We start from the raw sequence: 20,890 nt of genomic DNA, 5'->3' as shown, positions 1-20,890 counted from the left end.
ACTGCAAATCCTTTACTTCTTTTCTGAAAGGGGAAATAAGGACAGCAAGGTAGATTATAAAATTCCACTTTTCAAAGAAGTTCTAAAACTGGTGATTCAACTCGTCAGACTCTTTCAAAATTATTTCAAGCAGCAAGTATTTTTCAGTCTTTTCCTTTTATTTGAGGCATGCTTTCAACAGCAAAAGCTAATAGTTCACATGTAACCCAGCTGATGAGCAAAATTTTTTAATCAAGAGCAAGTCTCAACTGCCTGCCAAAAGTACTGAATCTTTTCCCCAAAACCCAGCACGTCTGTGCAGACACTTAACCAAGATCAAACATATTTTTAAAATCCACTTCTACCTGAATGCTACTGCTTAGCCTCTTAATCCGTTTCTTCAGTTCTTCATTTTCCTTCTCCATTTCATTTTTTTCTTTCAGCATTTTAGCAACTGCTTTTTGTTTTTTCTGGAGTTCTTGGTTCAGCTCATCCCTTTCGTCAGACAAAGAACTTTCCCTGGTTTTACTTATTTTAAGGTTATCTGTAAGTTTTGTAATCTGATTATTTAATTCCTCTATCTGTGTCTAGAAGAAAAACAAAACAGCAAACCCCCAAAATTGTGATTTTCGACCATACAACAAAGAAATACAATGATATTGCAATATACACTATATGTGTAGTACTCACCATAAGCCCCTTTGTTTGTTTGTCAACAATCTCCTGGACATTCATATAGGCCTCTTTTTGTGAGGCAGCAGAAATAATCTGCTGTTCAGCATTAGCAGTCATTTCTGCTCGGAGCTCCAGAAGTGCTTTACTCAAAGCCTGAAAATAGTAAATGCAAGTTCTTTTAAGTGACGAAGCTGCTAATAGAACATTACAAAAGAAGAAAAGGCAATTATATTTTACTATGGTATATTATGCAATAATATTTTACGTCCTGCTGTACTATACATAGAACTCTTAAGAATTAAGCAACATTAAACATTTATGTAACAGGCATTAATTTTTGTTGACTAACTTTCTGCTGCTTCTCTTTTATAGCTAACTGGCTCTTCAGCTGTTCCACCAGGTTTTTCAGTGTTGCTGTGGGTGCTCTATTGTTTTTTTCTTTTTGGAGCTCTAGTTCAGTTTTTACATTCACTAGTTCCTTCTCCATCTGAGATAACATGTTCTTCAATTCACTGGCTTCATCTTTTAGTTTTTCTACATCAACTGCGTGCCTTTCCTGAAGCCTAATAAGAAATAAGCATTAATAGGGAACACTGCAATAATTAAGTTAGCAAACTACGAATAAATAACAATGTTATATATTTTATTATTGTTAAAGCAAGTGACACAGATTTCAAAACAGCAGAAAAACCTGACTCAACAAAGAAGGCCTCCATTTAATAAGACAATTGCTCAAGAAGATCAGCAAAATGAGATCCGAACATTGTTCATTTTAATTCCCGGCCCAATCAGGTAAAGAAAGCATTATACTTTTTTCCTTTTAAACAGGGGTTAAATTTTCATGAGTTTAAACCTGTTAGGCACGAAGCACAAATGGATGTATCAGGAGAAACAAAAACAACAAAACACAAAACTGTAATTATCACAGTAGCTTAAAGACAACTCTCCTATTAAGACTCTTTGGATACCTTCTTTTTCATTGCATGGCAAAAAGCTAACTGAAAGCCACAGTTTTTCAGTATTAGCCTCAATGAAGGGCTACAGATTAAAAATAATATACAATTACCAAACACAGTAACTTTTTTGAGTTAATTTTTTTTAGCCAAATCTAAATTCAGCAAGAACATGTTCAGTTTGATAGGCCAGTCCTGTAGCAGCAATACATAATTGACTTGAATGACTTAGATTAACAGTCTAAAAACTTACCGGGTTTTGATCGTCTCAAACTCTTTGACTTTCATTAAAGTGATTTGTTTTTGTTTCTCCAAATCAGATGATGTTTTCTTTAATTTTCCAACAAGGGAAGCAAGAGAATTATCCTGTTCTGCTACAGTTTGCTCCATTTCAGCTAAGCGGATAAAATGGTTGTTGTCACAAAGTGATAAAGAAGTCTTTTTCATTAACTCCTGTAAAACGAACACACGTGATAAACATTTTAATCTTTAAATCAAAGGTAAGCATTAGTGATGCATTTTAAACTCAATCCTTAACATAACCAAGCATTAGTATCTAATGTTTATTTGCTGAGATGTGATTCTTAGTCCCCAGAGAAAGCAGTCATACTGATTTGAAAAGAGCTTTGTGCATCTAATGATCCGCAGAACAACCAGGTAAACACATATTTCACCTTATCATAAAGTGTCAAGAGAAAATTTGTATTGAAATGGGTTGGTTTATCACAACCATGGACTGAATAAAAAGAACAGAAATCAAAATATAACCTTTCTCTTAGAAGCCTCAATTAATGAGGATGCTATGAAAAACGTTCATAAATATTGAGATGGTAACTTTGTTTTTTTACACTTGATTTCTAATCCATCTCTTGCAAAGTCTCTCAAGAATAACACAGTAATTCCGTATCAACCACCTGTTTATTTTTTCAGTCATCATTTATTAATTACTTTTGACTGCAAAGCTGTTTTTTTGAGCAATAATTTTGGGAACAAATTCACTAATCCCACAAATACACAAAACTCACCAAAGCAGTCTGTTTGAATTTATTGAGGGAATTGTCAGTATGCAAATTCAACTTCTGGTGTAGAACTTTGAGGTCTGCCTCATGCTTCTTTGCTATTTCCTCTTGTTCCTGTTAGTTCAAAATAAAAATATCACTCTACTGATGCACACTATTCCAGAAAGTCAGGAAACTACAACTTCATGTTGATCATTCACTTATTGCTCCTCAAACTTTCTTCTAATTCTGGTCTTTTAAAAAATCCTTTTCTTCTTGCTATAATCAATGATTTTTTTTTTTAAGAAAAAAACTATTAGAAAAAATCTACTATTGCAATTTAAAGCTGTGTAGCAAGTAGTATGAGACAACAGGACAGGAGTTGGAAAGCAAAACAGTTGGTGTTGATCTTCACCAACTATGACTATAAATATGGATAGTGATATCCACACTACGCTCTTTTCAGGTCTATTTACTTTGGACTATAATGTGATCCCATGGCCTGAATGTCTGCTAGCAGACAGAGCACAGTAGGCTCATTTTCAGACTGCATCTTTTGGTTTAGTTCCAAACCCAAGAACTTGATTTCTCCCAGAAGAAATAGCTATACTTGTTAACCAAAGCACAATAAGTGAAGATGACAAAAAGTCTGCTTTGGAAATGTACTCTTGATCCAAACATACTAGTCCTGAAGTAACTCAGACACAAAGTTTATGCTTTAAAATATGCTTTAAGGGTATAAAGAATAAAGAAGATAAAGTATGGTTAAATAACATAACGTATGCTTAGATACAATGTTTATGCTTTAAAATACATTTTAATTTAAAATACCCTTTAAGAAGCATATTTTCCATAAATGTATGTCCTTCCTGTACCTTCCAAATTCACTACAAAATTCAGGCCAGAGACTGATATGGCAAGTACTGGAAAATCCCATATATATATTAAATATATCAAGGCACTTGTTTGCAGCAAAAGTTTAATTATTTTTCCTGTCACACTAATTTAATCCCTAGATAGACATCATATATATAACCTCTTGACTGAGCAAGCCTCTTATTTTGAGAAGTTACAAAATTCTACATGAACTTTCTACATAAAAAATTACTAGTCGTCTCTGTTGTGTTACCTCTGAGGTCAGAAACTTTTTAAAATGTCATTAGCAAAGAGATAAACAAAGAATATACTACAACAACTTTGAAATTTTATGCAAAAAGTTTAGCTACCTCTCTTGCTTTAGCAAGCAAATGTTGGTATTTTTTTAACACTTCCTCCTTTTGATTTAATCTTGCTTGCATATTTGCAATGGTTTGATGAGCAATTTTTATGGCATGATGGTACTTAGGATCATCTTCTTGTTTGCCTAATTCAGCCAGTATTTTCTCTCTTTCTGATGTTGCAGGTAACCGAAGTCTTAGTTCATTTATAACTTTGTCTCTTGATAAAACATTTTGTTCAGCATTCCACAGAGCAGTTTCCTTTTCTTTTAATTTCTACAATGAAAGACAATTGTTGTATTTCTAGTATTCAAAGAATGCAAAAATATCTTAATTTTTTTAAAAATGTACCAGAAAGATTTGTGTAAGTGAATTTATAAACACAAAAGTTTTGCACTCATTTCTGGCTGTATGGGATTACCAGTAGATGAAAAAAGGTCCCAGAATATCATTATCTTGGTACAAGACACTTATGTAACTCATTCTGTGATACCAAGTTAAGAAGCTGGTGGTTTTCAGATTCCTGAAGAACCACAAAGTATCTTCTGTAAAAGAAATTCAATTTAGCAACCCAAGATAAAAGGATTTCGCTATGCTACTTGTTAAATTTAATGTAACACTTGCTTTTGCTGTAAAAAAATTCAGTTGATTCCAGCTGTTAAATTTAGCATCTAACCCTACTAAATGAACATTCTAAACTATTCAAAAATTTTCCCCAATAATTCGTTCCAATGGAAAAAATATTTCATTTCAGTCATGGTGTGATTACATTATTTAAATTGTAAGGGATTGGACACATTTGAGTGACATTTATAAAACGACATTTGTTATATTAAAAAAAAAAAAAAAAAAAGGGGCAAAGAAATACAAACTTTGTCCCTGTTCCAGTGCTCCACCACCCTCCCAGTGAAGAACCCTCTCCTAATCTCCTGTCTAAATCTGTTCCCCTCCAGCTTGAAGCCATTGCCCCTCGTCCTGTCACTGCAGGCCTTTCTAAACACCTTTGTTGCACCTTTGTCAGCTGGAAGCATGGAAAGTTAGAAACTCATGGAGGGAAAGAGAAATCCAATCAGAAATCACCTGTGCCCCTCCACAGGGGATTAAGAAATGCCAGGAAGAAATTCGTTTCTCCCCACAAAAGAAAAAAAAAAAAAAAAGTTTAATTAAAAAAAAAAAAAAAAAAAAAGGGGCATAGAAATACAAACTTTGTCCCTGTATATGATAACTTATGTATTTAATTACCTCCTCCAGTGATTTGCAGGTTGCCCTAGTTTCCAGGATTGTTCGAATATGCTCCTGATTCTTTCTCAAAGCCACCTCAAGTTGTTGTGGGAGTGACATACTAGGGTCTGGAACTGAGCCTGTAGCCTCTTCTAACTGCACAGAAAGATTCATATTCATATAATCTGACAGCTCAAAAAAATGTGCTTCTGAGTCTATTTTTAGTTAATTCAGTGCATGTACCTTTAGAGCTGTACTAAGTATTTCATTTTGTTGATGATCATATAGGTCTAACTGGCGCTGCAGCTCTACTTCCCTCTGGTCCCACGCCATTTGCCTTTCCTCATGAAACTGTAACAAACGTTTTAGAAAGGTATTTTATTCATTGAAGGCAAAGGGAATTTTATATCCAATTTAAACAGAAAAAAAAGAGATACCAAAATGTAAAATGCTCTAATGTGCTATTAAAAAGAATTATGGAATCAAGATACAAACAGCTACACTTAAAACTTACTAGGAAAAATCTTCCTTTTAAAATCACTTAGTGAAATAAGGAATAGGCTGTTTTTCTAATAGCACGCAGAAATACATACCTTATTCTGCTGCACAATTTCTTCCTCCAGATTATTGATTGTATGTTCATATTCAGAAATCATATTGCGCAAATACTTCACCTCTTCCTTTTGCTTGACTAACTCTCGATTGAGTTTAAGTTCCTGAAGATGGAGTTCCTCCATCTTCGTGTGCCATTCAATTACCTAATAATAATGATACACAGTATTATATTTACTAAGCCCACAGGCCAACTAGATGCAGCTACACTGCAAGAGGAATGACTGCAGTAGACAACTGGAGAGGCAACCGGTTTCCCCTACGCTGACAGAAGTGCTTTGCAAATAATTTTCAAATTACCTAAATTTCAAATGACCTACGGTCTATGCATCTGTCCCGACTGAACAAAGAAAAGCACACAAGAAGTTTAGTTAACTTTTCTAAAACAGTAAAAGATTTTCAAAACCATTAATAACTGCATGTATTCAAAAGTGCAGAGATACTAAGAATAACAGACATAGTTATGTCAAAATGCTCTAGAAAAATATTTGAAAAATGGCTTAAAACTAAAATATGCCAAGAGCACTACAACTGCTGCTTACGTGCAGCCATCTTTAGTCATGACAGATATAACCATATTATATAATACACAGTAATCTGGAGGAGAATGGAGAAAGCCTAATTCAAATTTCAAGGCAACATTGTTTTCAATAGCAAAATATGATTAAGTAGAATTACATGAATAATGAAATTTCTGAACATGCTGCCTAAATTACTGGCCCTGGATTTATTTAAAAAGACACAGATTTGTGGTGAAGATTTCAATGCAAGCTCATGGAACAGAATTCCAGAATGCTACCCTGTGTTTAATTTAATTACATCCATAATTTAATTAAATTCTTAATTTAATTCAACTTAATATAACTGAATTCACAGTTAGCCTCTACTTCTATGCCACTTAATTGAGCACAAAAAAAAAATTAGCAAATCTGACTGCACTGACTTTTACAGTGCAAGTAATTAATGATGTATTAATTCTTTAAAATAGGAAAAAAAATGTCACCTGTCATGTTCTAACAAAGTTCTACATTAAAAGAGATGTTTAGGGAACAAGGTGAACTGAAATGTAATTTAAATGCAGATGAACAGAGCTATTCAAAATTGTAAAAAAGCAAACCTTTTGAGCTCCTCTTGTGTCCTTCAATGCACTTATTAATTCTTCTAAACTTTTCAGTTTTAACTCCATCTCTAATGCTCTGTTTTCCGCATTTCGCCGCTCCTGCTGGGCATGCTGAACTTCTTCCAGGATCTTCAGTTTGTCATTCTGTAGCTGAATCATTGTTTTAGAGAATTTTTCTTGCTGTGCTAAAGGCAGAGCACCACTAAACTGTCGCCGCAAAGACTGAACTGTCTGTTGTAGATGTTTGGCTCTATTTCTTCCTTCCAGTCTGGCAAAATACAAGGCTTGCTCTTTCTCATCAACCTTCTGCTCTAAACGTAGATTATGGATCTCCATCTTCTGTAATTTCAATTTAAGTGTCTCCAATTTGCCTTCGGCAACAGACTCATTACCTTGAAGGGCTATGATATGTTGATGCAGTTTTGCGATAACTGCTTTTTCATCTGACTGTGCCTAAGAACAAAGTACACAGAACAAATTTATTTCTCATTTTGAATATCTTAATGAAATGCAGATGTAAATATAAACATTTTATATTGTATATTTATATTGTATTTTATATATTGCAAGTATTTTATTCCATAGGTAAGAGCAAGAATTAGCCTCTAAAAGCAGCTTTTTATGTTTCCACTATTGTTTTTACAGCCACATTTTAGAAGTACACCTTTTTAGATAGCGATCTTAAAAATCGTATCTTTCCAAAATGCCTAAATGTAGAAAATATGCTAACATAAAAGCTGAAAAAAGTGTTGCATTTAGGGACCCAGACCATTCTAGAACATGAAAGCAAATACCAATAAATTGTTTCGGCTAATAACAAAGCAATACAATAAGTATACTGCAAGTCTGTGCAAGTCATTGCTTGTCTTGTAAAAAACAATCAAACTTTCCTGATATATTTAAATATTGATCGTGTGCTATAAATCACAGAGGAATAAATATTAATTAAATAACAAGGGAAAAAGCTCAGGATCTATAATAGCTGTACAGCTAGAAAAGGAAAAAAATGGAGAAGGGAATAATTAATGTAATGTAGAACTCTTGAAAGGGTATGGCCACTACAAGACCAGCTTGCTAAGATACTTCTGAAAAGCTTTTGCAGTCTCATAATTCACTGTAAAATTACTTCATTTCTTCTCATCCCGGGGGGAAAAAATCCAAGCTGCAGTGTTAATAAAGGCTGAATTTACCTGATAATCCAAAATTTGCATTCGAAGAGATTCCACTTCTTTATCTCTGTATTGCTGTCGTGCCTCCAGGGCTTCAACTTGCATTTTTGCTACATCAGACAGTTCCCTCAACCTTGCAAGGAAAACAAGAGTATTGTGTCACTTGAAACCACTGAATAACCTATCGACTTTTTCTGTGTAGCAGATGCTAAGAAAAGATGCTTAGTGTGTTTCCTCATATTAAAACATTTGAAGACTGCTCTTTCAGCATATTATTCTCTACTACTTGAGTCCTTGTTATGAAAATTCTTATGTATTGCCTCTCAACTTTTTCACAGGATGTTTTCCTGTAAGTTATACAGAAGTTTGCCAGCAGGAACCTACACTAGGAAAACAATGCCACAGTTTTTACCAAAACAAAGCATCTCCATCATATATTTCTCTCCCACTTCAGGACATAAATGCTCAAGAAGTTTTATTCTCAATTCCATTCTCCGTTTCCCCAAGTCTAATCACTCATTTTCAGTGTCAAAAATCACTGCAAATATCCCCACAGACTTCACTGTTTTAGGAATGTAACAGGATTACATTATATACTCGGACAAATGTCCATATCAAAACAGGTAGAAAGGTCAGTTTTTCAATTTATGCATACAAATTTAATCTGGTTTAAGTAAATGGCAACTCCTCCCACTGCAGCTGAATCTTTGAGATATCTGACTCTTTGAAAGTAAGAATTGCTTTCCAATTTCATTTACAAGATTTTGATACATTGAAGTATGTTGTGGCACAGAAGCAAAATAAATATTAACTAATTAGTTAAAAAATACTAGTAATAAGTATCTAAGTGCACACTTGCCCATGTCTATCCAGGCCAGCATTTAATACCTTGTTCAAATCAAAATTCCTTACAATCACAAATCTTTATAACCATGAATTAAATGGTTAATTTTCAATTCCAAATTTGGCATATATGAATGCCAAAAAAATCAGGCATTGAAAATTATCTGTTCATAATACCTAAGTGGTGTATTATATAGGTCTATATACCCTAAATTTTTGCATGCTATCGAACCTACTGCATTCAAAATATTTTACTTCAACACTTACTTTGACACTTCAATCTTGAGCTCCATCTCACGCTTCTCTAGGTCCATGATTTGTCGTCTATCTGCATCACTTACTGCCTTACTTACACTCTTTGACAGTTCATCTCTTAATTCCTGTTCAACTTTCTGTGCCTCAAGGTTGATTTTGGTGAGCTTAAAAAAAACAATGAGAGAAACAAATAACATGGTATCCTAGGCACGCAACTGCCCCCAGCCCTGAGAAGCAGCAGCAGTGCCAAAAGTATCTTTTCTTTTTCAGTCATTACAAAACAGTATTCAGCTGTGTTCAAAAAAGTTTCCTTTCCTCTCTGCTTAAACTGCTTTTTGTTTGCAGCATTGCATACATATAGGAACGGATACACAGGAAAGCACAAGAGCAGGATTCTAAATGAAATCTAATTTTTATTAGTGACCTTTCTTAAAACCACTCCTGCAATAACTTGCTCTTAAATTAAAATAGGAAAAAAAAAGAAAAGAATGATACTGTAAACTCTTTAGGAAATGAACAGTCTTACTTACAAATTTCTATGTTACTTAGTATAGCTGGATCAGTAACACAAATAGAGGTCATAAGTGCCAAGACTCATGGTACTGTAGTTCTCTTGTTCTTTCTAAAAAGAACTTTCATAATTACATTATATTCTTTCAAGCAACCTGAATTTTTCAAGTTTATTATTAAATACTGAGTAACCAAAGAGCATTAAGAAAAGATAGGTATCTGAAAAGCATTAGGCACTATACAGAAGCCTCGGGAATTAATTTAGTAAATACAGTTGAAGCAAACTAATCTGATACCACTCCTTAATAAAAATAACTGATCTCTTAAACAAACTAAAAAAGTGTAATGTATCTTATTATCTGCACTTCACATATTTGAGGTAGTACTATCTCGGTTTAGAAGGAGATATCTAGTAGACTTCTAGTTATCTGTTCTTACACTGATATAACTTTCAACTTTAATTAATTACCTAAGCACAATCTTGTTACGTGTATGTATATCTATCTATCTATCTAAAAAAGCAATGATGTCAGATTAGGAGAAACTGAGAACAGGAGTATATGAAACAGGTAATGTATGTCCTGGAGATACAGAAATGAGGAAAATATGGATGCACAGAGGAACTCATGAGAAAAAAAAATTGGGGCATTAGGTGTTCATCAACTCAAAATGAAGGAAGACCAGCAGGCCTAAATCCCAACATTTACCTCAGAAAATTTTGTTTCCAGTTCAAAATTTCGTTCTTCTATTTGCTTTACAGTGTTCCTTAAATGTTCATACATTCGTTGTGAATGTTCTGCTCTTTGTCTTTCATTTAGTTCCTTCATTTCCAACATTGTGATTTTCTTGGAAATGGACAAAATCTCACTGTTGGTTACTGCTTTTGTGGCCTTGTCCATGGCATTGTCATCCCCTACATTAAAAAAATATTTAAATTAGGGAATACACAAGCTGATTCAACCATGAAAATTATTTGCACCATGAACCAGAATATGAATTTAGCAAACCACCTGAATTATTATTTTTAAACTGGAAGCATAGTTATCTTGCCTTATTACAAGTTTGAAAAGTATCTAATTTGAATAAAATGCTATTATCAATTATAAATGGGTATATCTGCAACCAAGGTTATTGAGACTGATAACTATTTTCAATGTAGCCTTTCACTTTGTCCTTAATTCAGCTGGTAAATCTTCAGGAATTTTTAAATTAAAAATCTGTAAAAGAAATAGATGTCGATGAGTTCCTGAATATGGGAATGCAAACTGCACATAAAGAAGCTCCACCTGCCCAGAAAAAATACTTTGTTACATTGCATGAAACCTGGAAAAAGAAGTCATTTTCTTGACAACCTATAGTTACTTTTACTGACAATCAAGTTAGGATATATTGCATCTTATTAAAAACTGAAAAAAATCAGGAGATGTTGCTTTGCAAGTTCCAGCTTTTAAACCCTTGACCCAATAAGCAGGGAAAAGTCAATATTGAACAGTTTCCAGAGGGAAAATACCAACTTGGTTTTGGTCAAATAGATTAGTGAAATGAAACAAAACAAACAAAAAAGAAATTAAAAAAAATAATATTATAACCATTAATGAACATTTTTTACTTTTTTCTTGTTGTTTTAAGATACATCAATTTTAAAATGTTTAGAAATATTATTTTTACACAGGACATACCATGTGATTTTTAATGTTACAATATAACTTTCATACTTGCCCAGCTTAGTCATCTGTTCCCAAGCCTGTTCTACAGTGTGAAGTTTCTCTTTTGTGATCTCCAGTTCCTTATTCAGTGAATTTATCTGTGCTTTCAAGGATTCATTCTCCCGCTATATGACAAAAAAGTTAGAACATAACAGGAAATGATTTACCTGGCGCAGGCTTGACGGTTAGTATCTATACATTTTTTAAATTAATAGATCTTACCTATGCACAACCCATAATCTACCTACATGGCAAAAGAAGAGCATAGATTTCCTCCTAAGCATAAAAACGCTGGTCTTCGCTCTCTGTGTTGTATCTTACTGTCAACTACTATTACCATGATGATTTCTCATCAGTGACTGTGATTCCTAGAGTGTTTAGAACTAGACAAAGAAATCTATGTTTGTCACAATAAACACCTCATTAACAATAGGAAAGAAAGAAGTGCTTCTGGAGGATATTTCATTCTGCGCAGGATACTTAATCTTGCACATAAATACATGTTAGAGACAGATCACATGCTTCTTTTAGCTCTTTTAGGCATCTAAATATGATGCCAAACAGTTTTGTAAATATTCCTTCACTCCTCCAAACAGACACCAAATTTTCCACATTAAACAGCAAAACAAATTGAATGCTTAATGTTAATTTTCCATCTCTAATTTTCTAAACACACTTTTAGTTTACTATTGATAAATGATTTTCTAGCACTGTGAAATTTCTGAAAGAAGCAACGCAAGTTTTCATACACTCAAAATTTTATAAAATAGAGTTCTTGAAAAGAAACTCCCTTCTAATCGAGAATAAAAGTTCAAAAGAATAGTTATGTATTTGCAGTCCCTATGATGTTCTGCAAATGCATTGTGAATGATCTCTGGTTATTTACTTTTTTTTATGGAAGTAAAATTCCAAAGATTTACTGCCTTGTGGAACTGAACATTTCACTCTTGTAAGTCAGGAACTAGTAAGAGCACGCACTTTGGCAGAAACCTCTGAAAGTTTTTACACTCCTTCTGCTTTCCTTATGACATCTGAAACCGAGGATGATAGTATATATTCCCTTCTGCCAGCCTTGTTTGGTAATCAAAGAACTAAAAATAACTTGTGAGCGAACATACCCAGAGCTTAACTTAAAAAGCAAACGAACAAACATAAAACCCAAACAACTGAACCCACCAGTACAGTTAAACAAAATGCTTTTATTTATGCCCATTGAAATAAAATCTGGGGCTTTGTGTACGTTTCTTAACCCACTGTAAATACCAGGTAAGCAAATTAAAATTTGATAGCAAGATTAAGACTGGCTTCAACATCTTATTCCCACTATGGAACTGTTACAAGTAGCAGTTCTAGTGACTTCTGTTCTATCTTTCTATTAAGTGAGAACAAAAAGCAATGCTGAAACAACTTACAATGAGGTTGTTTTCACTTAGGGTTGAAACATAACACAAACATTACCTCCATGTGTTCCATGTTTGTTGTTCGTTGGACGAGCAAGTTATCTTTTTGTAACATATCTCTGTATTTAGCAGTTAATTCATTATACTGCTTGTTGGCCAGTTCTAGCTCAGACAATGGCACGCTGCCATCCAACGCTTTTTGCAAAGCTGCAATCTTAAAGCTAGCCATTTCCTACGAAAATAACCAACACAATGGGTTACTAAGGTCTGCTAAATCTTTAAATAGAAAAAATAATATTACTCCACAGAAAAAGAATACCACTTAATATAATGCTTTAGAACATGACACTGGTTTATTTTACTAAATTATTGCAAGCAGTTTATAAAGATGGACAGTAAACATTGACAAAATTTCTCTGGCATTCCAACTCTCTGGGTGATTTTATCAATAGCTGCCTCTTGATCATAAGGCACTGTCAAAACCATATTTTATTAAATTTATTTAATACAAGCCCTAGCAACCTAGAAAGCCAAAAAGTAAGATTTCGTTTCATATGACGCTTTCAATAAACTTGTTGCAGCAACTTCAGAAGAAGAAAACTGACAAGTTTTATATTATGAGGCTTATTTCAGTACAAAGAATGTTTTGACAAAATTTGTAACAGCATTTAACAGGCATTTGGGTAATGCATTCAAGAAACTAGTTCTTTCTCCACTTAAAAAAGAAAGTGTATTTATTGTCAAATTGTAAAAATAAAAAGGTGTACTACTACTACTATAAACTATACCTTGAATCGTTGCAAGTTCCCAATCTTCCCTAGAACTGCAGTCTCCATGTGTGTTATTTCATCCTTTAGTTTCTCATTTTCTTTTCTAAGATGCCGTTCCATTTCAAGTAAAGTGCTATTCTGCCTTGTCAGTGACCTTTCATTAACTCGTAAAACAGTTATTTTTCTATTATTTTCTGCAAGTACTTTTTTTGTTTCATCAGGATCCAGCTGAAGTGCACTGAGTAAATTCTGTAAAATAATATTTTAACAAGAACCTTGGATGGAAATCTGGTAACACTCAACCACGTAGACAATCTTTCTTTTACATTTTTTTAACCTAGCTGTAAAATGCTGTTAAGCTGTCTGAAATAATTTCCTTTTGCTAATAAAACATATACACACACTCGACACATGCATAAGCATACAATATTCTGTTTTAAGAAAAAAAGAATTTAAATCTTCAAAATCACTAGTTTCTAAGAAATAGAAGCTAAATACATCTGACCCACAATTAGAAATTTTAGCTAATGCTGGTATTTTCAAAGTTTAGAGCAAAAATAATTCTCTGCATACATTGTCATCACTCTTCCCCCTTTTACTAGAGTCAAAACAAATGTATTGCAACAGTTTTCTAAACCAAACAGAATTCCTGTGGTTCTTAACAAACCCTAACAATGTCCTATTTTGAGGATCAAACCAGTATTTGTACAGTAACCACAGGACTTGTCCTATGGAAACATGCATATGTTTGTATGTGCACACACACACGTGTTTGCATGTGTGTATAGATCTGAGGAGAGGTGGGAGGAGGGGGGAGAGGGAACTACAGGAACTCCAGTCGCAGAAGGGATCTGAGCTTTAGCTCTGCTGTCACACACATCAGCTTGCCAAGGAGACAGGGATTAGAAATTGGAGCTGTAAAATCTCCGTTTCCTATGAGCCCTTCTATGAAGAGTGAGCAGGTAGCTAGAAAAAAAACCTCTAGAGTCCTGGAAGCCTGATGCCGTGACAACTGGCAAAGATCTGGCTTTTCTGATCAAGAAGCCTGTTTCTCTTCAGATTTTAAGAGCAAGCAACGCATTTTCCTTGATCATTCACAATGAATTAATTTCAGTGACATGTTTAATCTGAAAATGTTCACCTAATTCTAATCAAAATTACATACTAACACAAAATAATATTAAATAATAGTATGCATTTCTTATCTTTGGATAGGATGTGTTTCTGGAAATAAAAGCTATTGGCAAACAGTAATTTCTTAAAAGATCTCATCAATACTTTGATAGCACCGCTAACATCATAAAACTCCATTATATTTTAAAGACATTTAAAAAACAAATCCCAGAATCTTAATCCTGCTACACTCCTGTGACTCTGGAAATGCAGAGTAAGTTATTGAACAAATTTAGTAAGATGGCATGCTCTCTCTTGTTTTTTTTAAACATACAGTAGACATGTGCAAAACAATTTCAATTTCACTTTTCTGGAAATAGACTTAATTACCTCAGGATACAATTATTTTGCATATCCATTACAGTTATGAACAAGATTATAAGCAGGACCACATACCACTACCCCTCACGAGAAGAAAAGGGTGAGAATTCAGCTGTATAAACTTACACACCCACAGTCATTTTCAACACCTTGTGACATCCTTGTCCTGGGTCTGCTTCTCAAAAAGGACATGTGTATCCCATATGCCTTCTGTCATATTTGGCAGCTTTTGGTATCTGCCCAAACAAACCTAAAGCCATCTAAAATTGCACTATGTCTGTGATTAGGCATCTGCATTAATTCCAGGAACTTACAAATACCATCTTCTTAATAAGTTATTTTTCTCTTTTCTTAATTGAATATTGAATATAGTCTTGGTGGAAGTAAATCAGAATAGGAAGATGAATTCTGTTTCCTGTTTTTGTGGAATACTGATACATATAAATTAATAGGAATATATAAATGAGATGTAATTCAAAGTAATAACCTTAATTCTTAGTTTAAAGTAATGTGTTTTTCACAAAGTAATGTGTTTTTCACAGAGATTCCTGCACTGCTTTTCCTCCCAAACAAACAGCTTGGATAAGATCTTCTGTTAAGAGAGCAGTCTTTTGAGAAAAAGAGCAACAAAATTACTTACAGAATATGCCTTTATTTTTGTAGCATCCTGTTCTTTTTGCTCTTCTAGCTTTTTCTTTTCCTCTTTCATATCTTCCGATTCTTTCTGCCAGCTTTCCTTTTGACTAATATAGTAATTAAATACTTTCATTTTGAATGATGAAAGACAATGATTTTTAAAACTGTAACTAAAACAGCAACCCTGAAATGTTGCAAACCATGATACCTATTTTTATCAGCAATGTAATTTGAAAAAGATGTCATAAAAAGCAGATGAATTACTGAAAAACTATCCCCTCTGTTTAGGCTGCAGCTGGTTTAATGATGAAAATATTTCTTAAGTATTTTGTCTTGTCTTCACATGTGCACTATAGGGAAGAGATACAGGTGCTTTAATCCCCAAAAACATACACACATGGGATATAATCTGCTTTAAATTACATGCTTGTATCTGAAATTGGTTACTTTCTTGCACATATTTTTATAAAAATAGGTAAAGTTTAAAACTTTGCAAATAAAAACATCTCCACTTTAAGTACCACTCTGGAAACTTCAGGTCTCCCTTTTTATAGGAAGGGAGACAAAAATCATACTACTGGCAATTACCATGCTGTTGAGCCTGGAAACAGGTCTTTTCTTTTTGAAGTAGACTAGGCCCAGCAGATTTCAGCAGGTATTCACAATTGTGAATTCACAATCACAATCATAATTTGGCTGACGAGATTTAAAGCTAGATAAAGTGTCTTGACAAATAATCAATGACTCTTTGCATAACTGTTTCCTTTGCATGAAACACTTGCATGTTCATTAGCTAAGACGGAAAACTTGCAAGGGGAACAAGGCTTCTGCAGTTCCTGAGAGACAGAATACCTAAGTTATTTTAAAGTATTTTTAATTAATCATCCAGAATGGTACAGTATCACAAGGAAAAGATTTCTTGCTCATCCTTTGAGAATTCCCAACAGCACAGCAAGTGGCTTTTCCTTTAAAAGACGTTGGTTTAAATTTCCCTCAGGAAGTGGACAGAATTAAACTTAGGATTCACATATCCACATTCTGTATTAGAGGTCAGACTTCTAAACAAAAGGGCAGACAATGGCTGTAATATTAACTCAATTTTTTTCAATGGCTTTGCAAATCTTTCCTTCTATTACAATAATTTATTTCAGAGTCATAAAGGACACAACTTCCCACCATAGCTTTTCTATTTCATGAAGAACAAACAGAAAAACTGTTAAGACCCATACATGAAAGCAAAAGAAAATAAGACTGAAGAGTCCATAACACCAGGTTCTAATAAAATACAAGACATCAGATGCAGAAAGCACAGTACAACCCCTGTTGTAAAGTATGCAATAAGTTTTCTGAATCTTTACAGGACTGAAGAAAATATATGGTGTCCATATCCAAGACAAGCAGCATTTATAACAACGACCAACTTCATTACAGCAGCAAATCTTGTATGCAAAATTATTAAAAGTTTAGGTAGTTGAACTTTCGTAATTCAGAAAAGAGAACAATACCTTTGATATTCTTTATACAGCAAGCCTTGTTGATGACGAATTACTGCAAATTTTCGCTTGTAGTCCTCTACTGTATCTTCTAATATTTTAAGTAACTGCTCTTTATTTTCCAGTTCCTAATGATTATTTTCCAAATAAAAATACTGAATTGATTAATACAGGTTTTAAACATGAGTATTAAATCAAAATGCCTGTTCTCCCTTGTGTTTTTCACAATAGATGCTTCTATCATGAACTGTGTGAACTGCAGTTACGAAGTGTGTTTTTTCTTTATATGTAACAGATGAAAAAAAGTCCAATAGACTTTGGCATTCATATTAATAGGTGTGAAATAGTGCACAAAGTGCACTGTGGATTACATCCCTCAAAGTTCAAAACACCATGACCATGTTGATAGCCCAAAAAAGAATACTAACTGAATGTCTAACTGGAAGGCAATATTTTCTTCTCATGTGCCTAAATACTCTTCTACTTTATAACCAGATACAGTTGAAAAATATCCTCTAATCAACAAAACTAAAGCAAACCAAGACAGAACAAAATAATTTAACAGTAGAAAAAAAGGTAAGTTCTTTTTACTCCAATTTTCATAGAATCAATTCTTCTTTACTATATGCTTGTCTGCTATGCTCCCCATTGGAATCACTGGCTTCGGTTTCACCGTATTTATGCCTCCTAAAAATTTTGACATATTTTTGACAAATAATAGAATGAAAATTTGTATGGTAAACAGAGACCTTTGCTGTATAGAAAAAAACCTCAGAGTACGATTTGCACATGCAGACTCAAGTCTGGAATCCAGACAGCAGTAAGAAAGAATTTAATGTAAAGGAGTACAACTGCAGAAGTAGAAGGAAGAGTTGGCAAATATTTAGAAAAAAATTCAGATTTAAAATAATTAAAAAAAAAAAAAAATCTGAATTGCTGTAAAAAAATATAATTAGTATTAGCTCCTTGTATTACAACACAGCAAAATACTTACAGCCTTTAAAAAAAACAGGATAGCCCAAAGTGCTTACTGTATGTGGGAACTTCAAAATAATTTTGGAGAGTTCTCCCATGTCCACACATGACATGGTACTAGATTTTGGAGGAATTAACTATATCTCACTAATATTCCTGATATCAAAGAGTAAATGAGTTACCTGTATAAGACGTATTAAATATTCATTCAGAGAATTAATCATATTAACACTTGAAGGAACCATTCCTTCTGGAAGATTCACTGTTTGGAAGACAATATTGGCACCTTCTGACTGACGTAATAAGGAAATTTCATTTTTCAGTTGAGCAATCTAAAGAAAAGAAACATAAAGACGTAGCTCTTGCTATTCAATTAAAAATCACTGATGGAAAATATATTGTTTCCTTGTGCTATATCAGTTGTTATTAACATCCTAATTCACTTGCACTTAAATTCTAAAGCATTCAAACACGCTTTCAAGTAACCTTTAAAAATGCTGTGATTCCATAAATCATCAAATGCATAATATCTTAAGCTAAATTTATCAAATGACTCCAGCAGTCAGGCTGGAATTTTGGACAGAATTATTGCAGTGGTTATTTGATGGTTTAGTCTAAACAAAACTTTGCCTTTTCATTTAACTTCTTAAAAGCTCCCTGGTACTCTACAACTTAAAACAAGATACAGAACTTGAGAGAATGAGTCTTCATTTTAGAACACTTAATTTCTGTTACTTATTTATAAATAACAAATGCAAGACTACTTGCTTTTTAAAGAAAGAAACCTGTGAGCTTCTTTGGGCACAGCTCTCCTCAGAAGAAAGTGTGAAGAAGAAGCCTGGTGTTCAACATGATAGGATATTCCAAGGATAAAGTAACATTAAAAGAGTAAGATTTGAATTTAAAATGGCAAAGTTGGTAGACCCAATACATAAATTTAATTAAGATTTTTATTATTACAAAATTGTATAATTACACCATTCACATAAGGCTAAATTCAGGAACTTATACATTATGTGATTTTATTCTACATTATCAGAGCAGCCACTTCTCAAGTACAAAGTAAGTTGTATTGTATACCTTTTCATTTGCATTTGCCAGCTGATTAGAGAAATTTGTTGCCTCCTTCTGAGTGTGTTTCAGTTCCTGTCTTAACTCTTCATTTCGTCCTGTAAGCTGGTCAACCTGAGCTTTCAAGTGCACACTAGTATCAAAGATTCCTTCTGAATTCTTTGACTCCATTGCCTAATGCAGTAAACATTTAATTAACAAAACAGAGGAAAATTGCAGAAAAGCTTTGATTTTTTCACAATAAACTAGAGTCCTCAAGTTTAGACTACAAGAAATTAGTAAAAAGCATGAGATTTTCATGTTTTAAAATCTACTTATTTGTTTCCTGATGGTATATTTGCCACAGACTGTGATTTAAATGGTTAAATTTTCCTGTAAAAATTGTAACTTTTTTTGCAAGATATTTGAATAAATAATTTTTCTTAGACATTTCCTGCAAGTCCCATAGAGATAAAAGACATGCAAACAAATTTTTACCCAAGTTTTATGACTGAGACAATAAATTTGCCAAAGACAGTTTTATACTATCTGGCCGAAGATTATTTGATTAAATTTTTATTGGTAATATCTTGTTGTTGTATATTTTTAATTTGCATTTTTAAAGAGGTATCACACAAAGTACTCTTACTTTTAACCTAGGAAGTGTATATATAAGGAAGCTACTATTTAATTATACAATAACCCAATAATTGAAGTGGAAAAAAAAAGCCTATAAATCCTATAAAACTAAATAATGCTTTAGAAATAAAACTTACATTAACTAAACGATCCAGACTAGGGATTATTAAGGCTGTTTCTCCTCCCTTCACACTAGGATCTGTCTGCATTTCCTTGATAGCTTGCAATATTTCTTTCATTCCTTGTTCAAGTTGTTTATTCTCTTCTGATAATTCTTTTACTGTAATAAAAAATGTAAATGTGTCTTAAAAGTAATTAAAAAGGAGTTAAATTTTCCTAGGACATTTCATCCTAATAATTGTTGATTTGATATATAAAAAGAATGTTCATATTATATATAGACATAACCGATTAGGAAGATAAAAGTGAAACTGCTAGGAACATCCAGAGAGTGTATTTTGCTGGAGATATACCAATAAAACAGTAATTAGATGTTTCATGGGAACAAATTTGACTTCATTGAACATTCCAGTCTTCAATGTTTCCTGCCAGGTTTTTAATTTTTCAAGAAGCTTGTGTGACTGGCTTTCATGAATCCAGAAGTGTGGCTATCTTGGAAGTGCTTGGGGCTAACAATGAAGTATATAGGAATATCCTGAATTCCTGCTGCAGATTGGAAAAAAAGAACATTTAAATTATTTGGCCGTAATAAGGACTCTCAAGACATACAGTTCTCCTGCCACCATTAACCTCTCAGTGGAATTCCAGAGTTTCCAGCAGAGCAAGGAGTCTGGAAACTTTTTTTAAAAAAACCCAACAAACCTGTAAGAACATTCTCTGCATCTTAACAATATGGCTAACTGTCTTGAAAAGCCAGGAGTGAACTGCGGAATTTAGAGCAGTTTAGGCAGTTTTCTCGGGGGGGAGAAGGGGGGGGGAAAGATTCTCGTCGATAAAAATTAGCATTATTTTTATATTGGAGTGCACAAGCAGTGCACTTCAGCTAACATATATAAGTATGTATGCAGCCAGTGAGTTTATTTCCCCAGCACTTCCTTGGAGCCAGGAAATCAGTACAATTACCAAGTAAATTGAGTAACTATCATAATTGGGATCACTCACAGACTTAAAGCTTTTATTAGGTCTGATTCAGGAAGGAAAAACATGAGAGATAC

General features: G+C 33.5%; 1 protein-coding gene across 1 annotated transcript in view; it reads right to left on the bottom strand.

The window, feature by feature from the left end:
- CEP290 (centrosomal protein 290kDa) overlaps positions 1-20,890 on the bottom strand; it is a 53,039-nt gene that overhangs the window by 15,024 nt on the left and 17,125 nt on the right. The window contains exons 20-40 of the mRNA XM_014963629.1: positions 19,853-19,995; positions 19,107-19,271; positions 18,209-18,358; positions 17,064-17,179; positions 15,563-15,665; positions 13,447-13,677; positions 12,717-12,890; positions 11,272-11,383; positions 10,260-10,465; positions 9,055-9,206; positions 7,966-8,077; positions 6,773-7,228; positions 5,637-5,801; positions 5,287-5,394; positions 5,065-5,199; positions 3,832-4,098; positions 2,633-2,740; positions 1,861-2,060; positions 1,004-1,217; positions 670-807; positions 345-566 (exon numbers count right to left, since the gene is read on the bottom strand). Coding sequence (XP_014819115.1) covers positions 345-566; positions 670-807; positions 1,004-1,217; positions 1,861-2,060; positions 2,633-2,740; positions 3,832-4,098; positions 5,065-5,199; positions 5,287-5,394; positions 5,637-5,801; positions 6,773-7,228; positions 7,966-8,077; positions 9,055-9,206; positions 10,260-10,465; positions 11,272-11,383; positions 12,717-12,890; positions 13,447-13,677; positions 15,563-15,665; positions 17,064-17,179; positions 18,209-18,358; positions 19,107-19,271; positions 19,853-19,995 — 3,677 coding nt within the window. The remainder of the gene's footprint in view (positions 1-344; positions 567-669; positions 808-1,003; positions 1,218-1,860; positions 2,061-2,632; positions 2,741-3,831; positions 4,099-5,064; positions 5,200-5,286; positions 5,395-5,636; positions 5,802-6,772; positions 7,229-7,965; positions 8,078-9,054; positions 9,207-10,259; positions 10,466-11,271; positions 11,384-12,716; positions 12,891-13,446; positions 13,678-15,562; positions 15,666-17,063; positions 17,180-18,208; positions 18,359-19,106; positions 19,272-19,852; positions 19,996-20,890) is intronic.

Source organism: Calidris pugnax, unplaced genomic scaffold, assembly GCF_001431845.1.
Source record: "Calidris pugnax isolate Ruff unplaced genomic scaffold, ASM143184v1 scaffold44, whole genome shotgun sequence".
Lineage (NCBI taxonomy): Eukaryota > Metazoa > Chordata > Aves > Charadriiformes > Scolopacidae > Calidris > Calidris pugnax.
The sequence above is the reverse complement of the archived record's forward strand: the minus strand, read 5'-3'. Positions and strand labels throughout refer to the sequence as shown.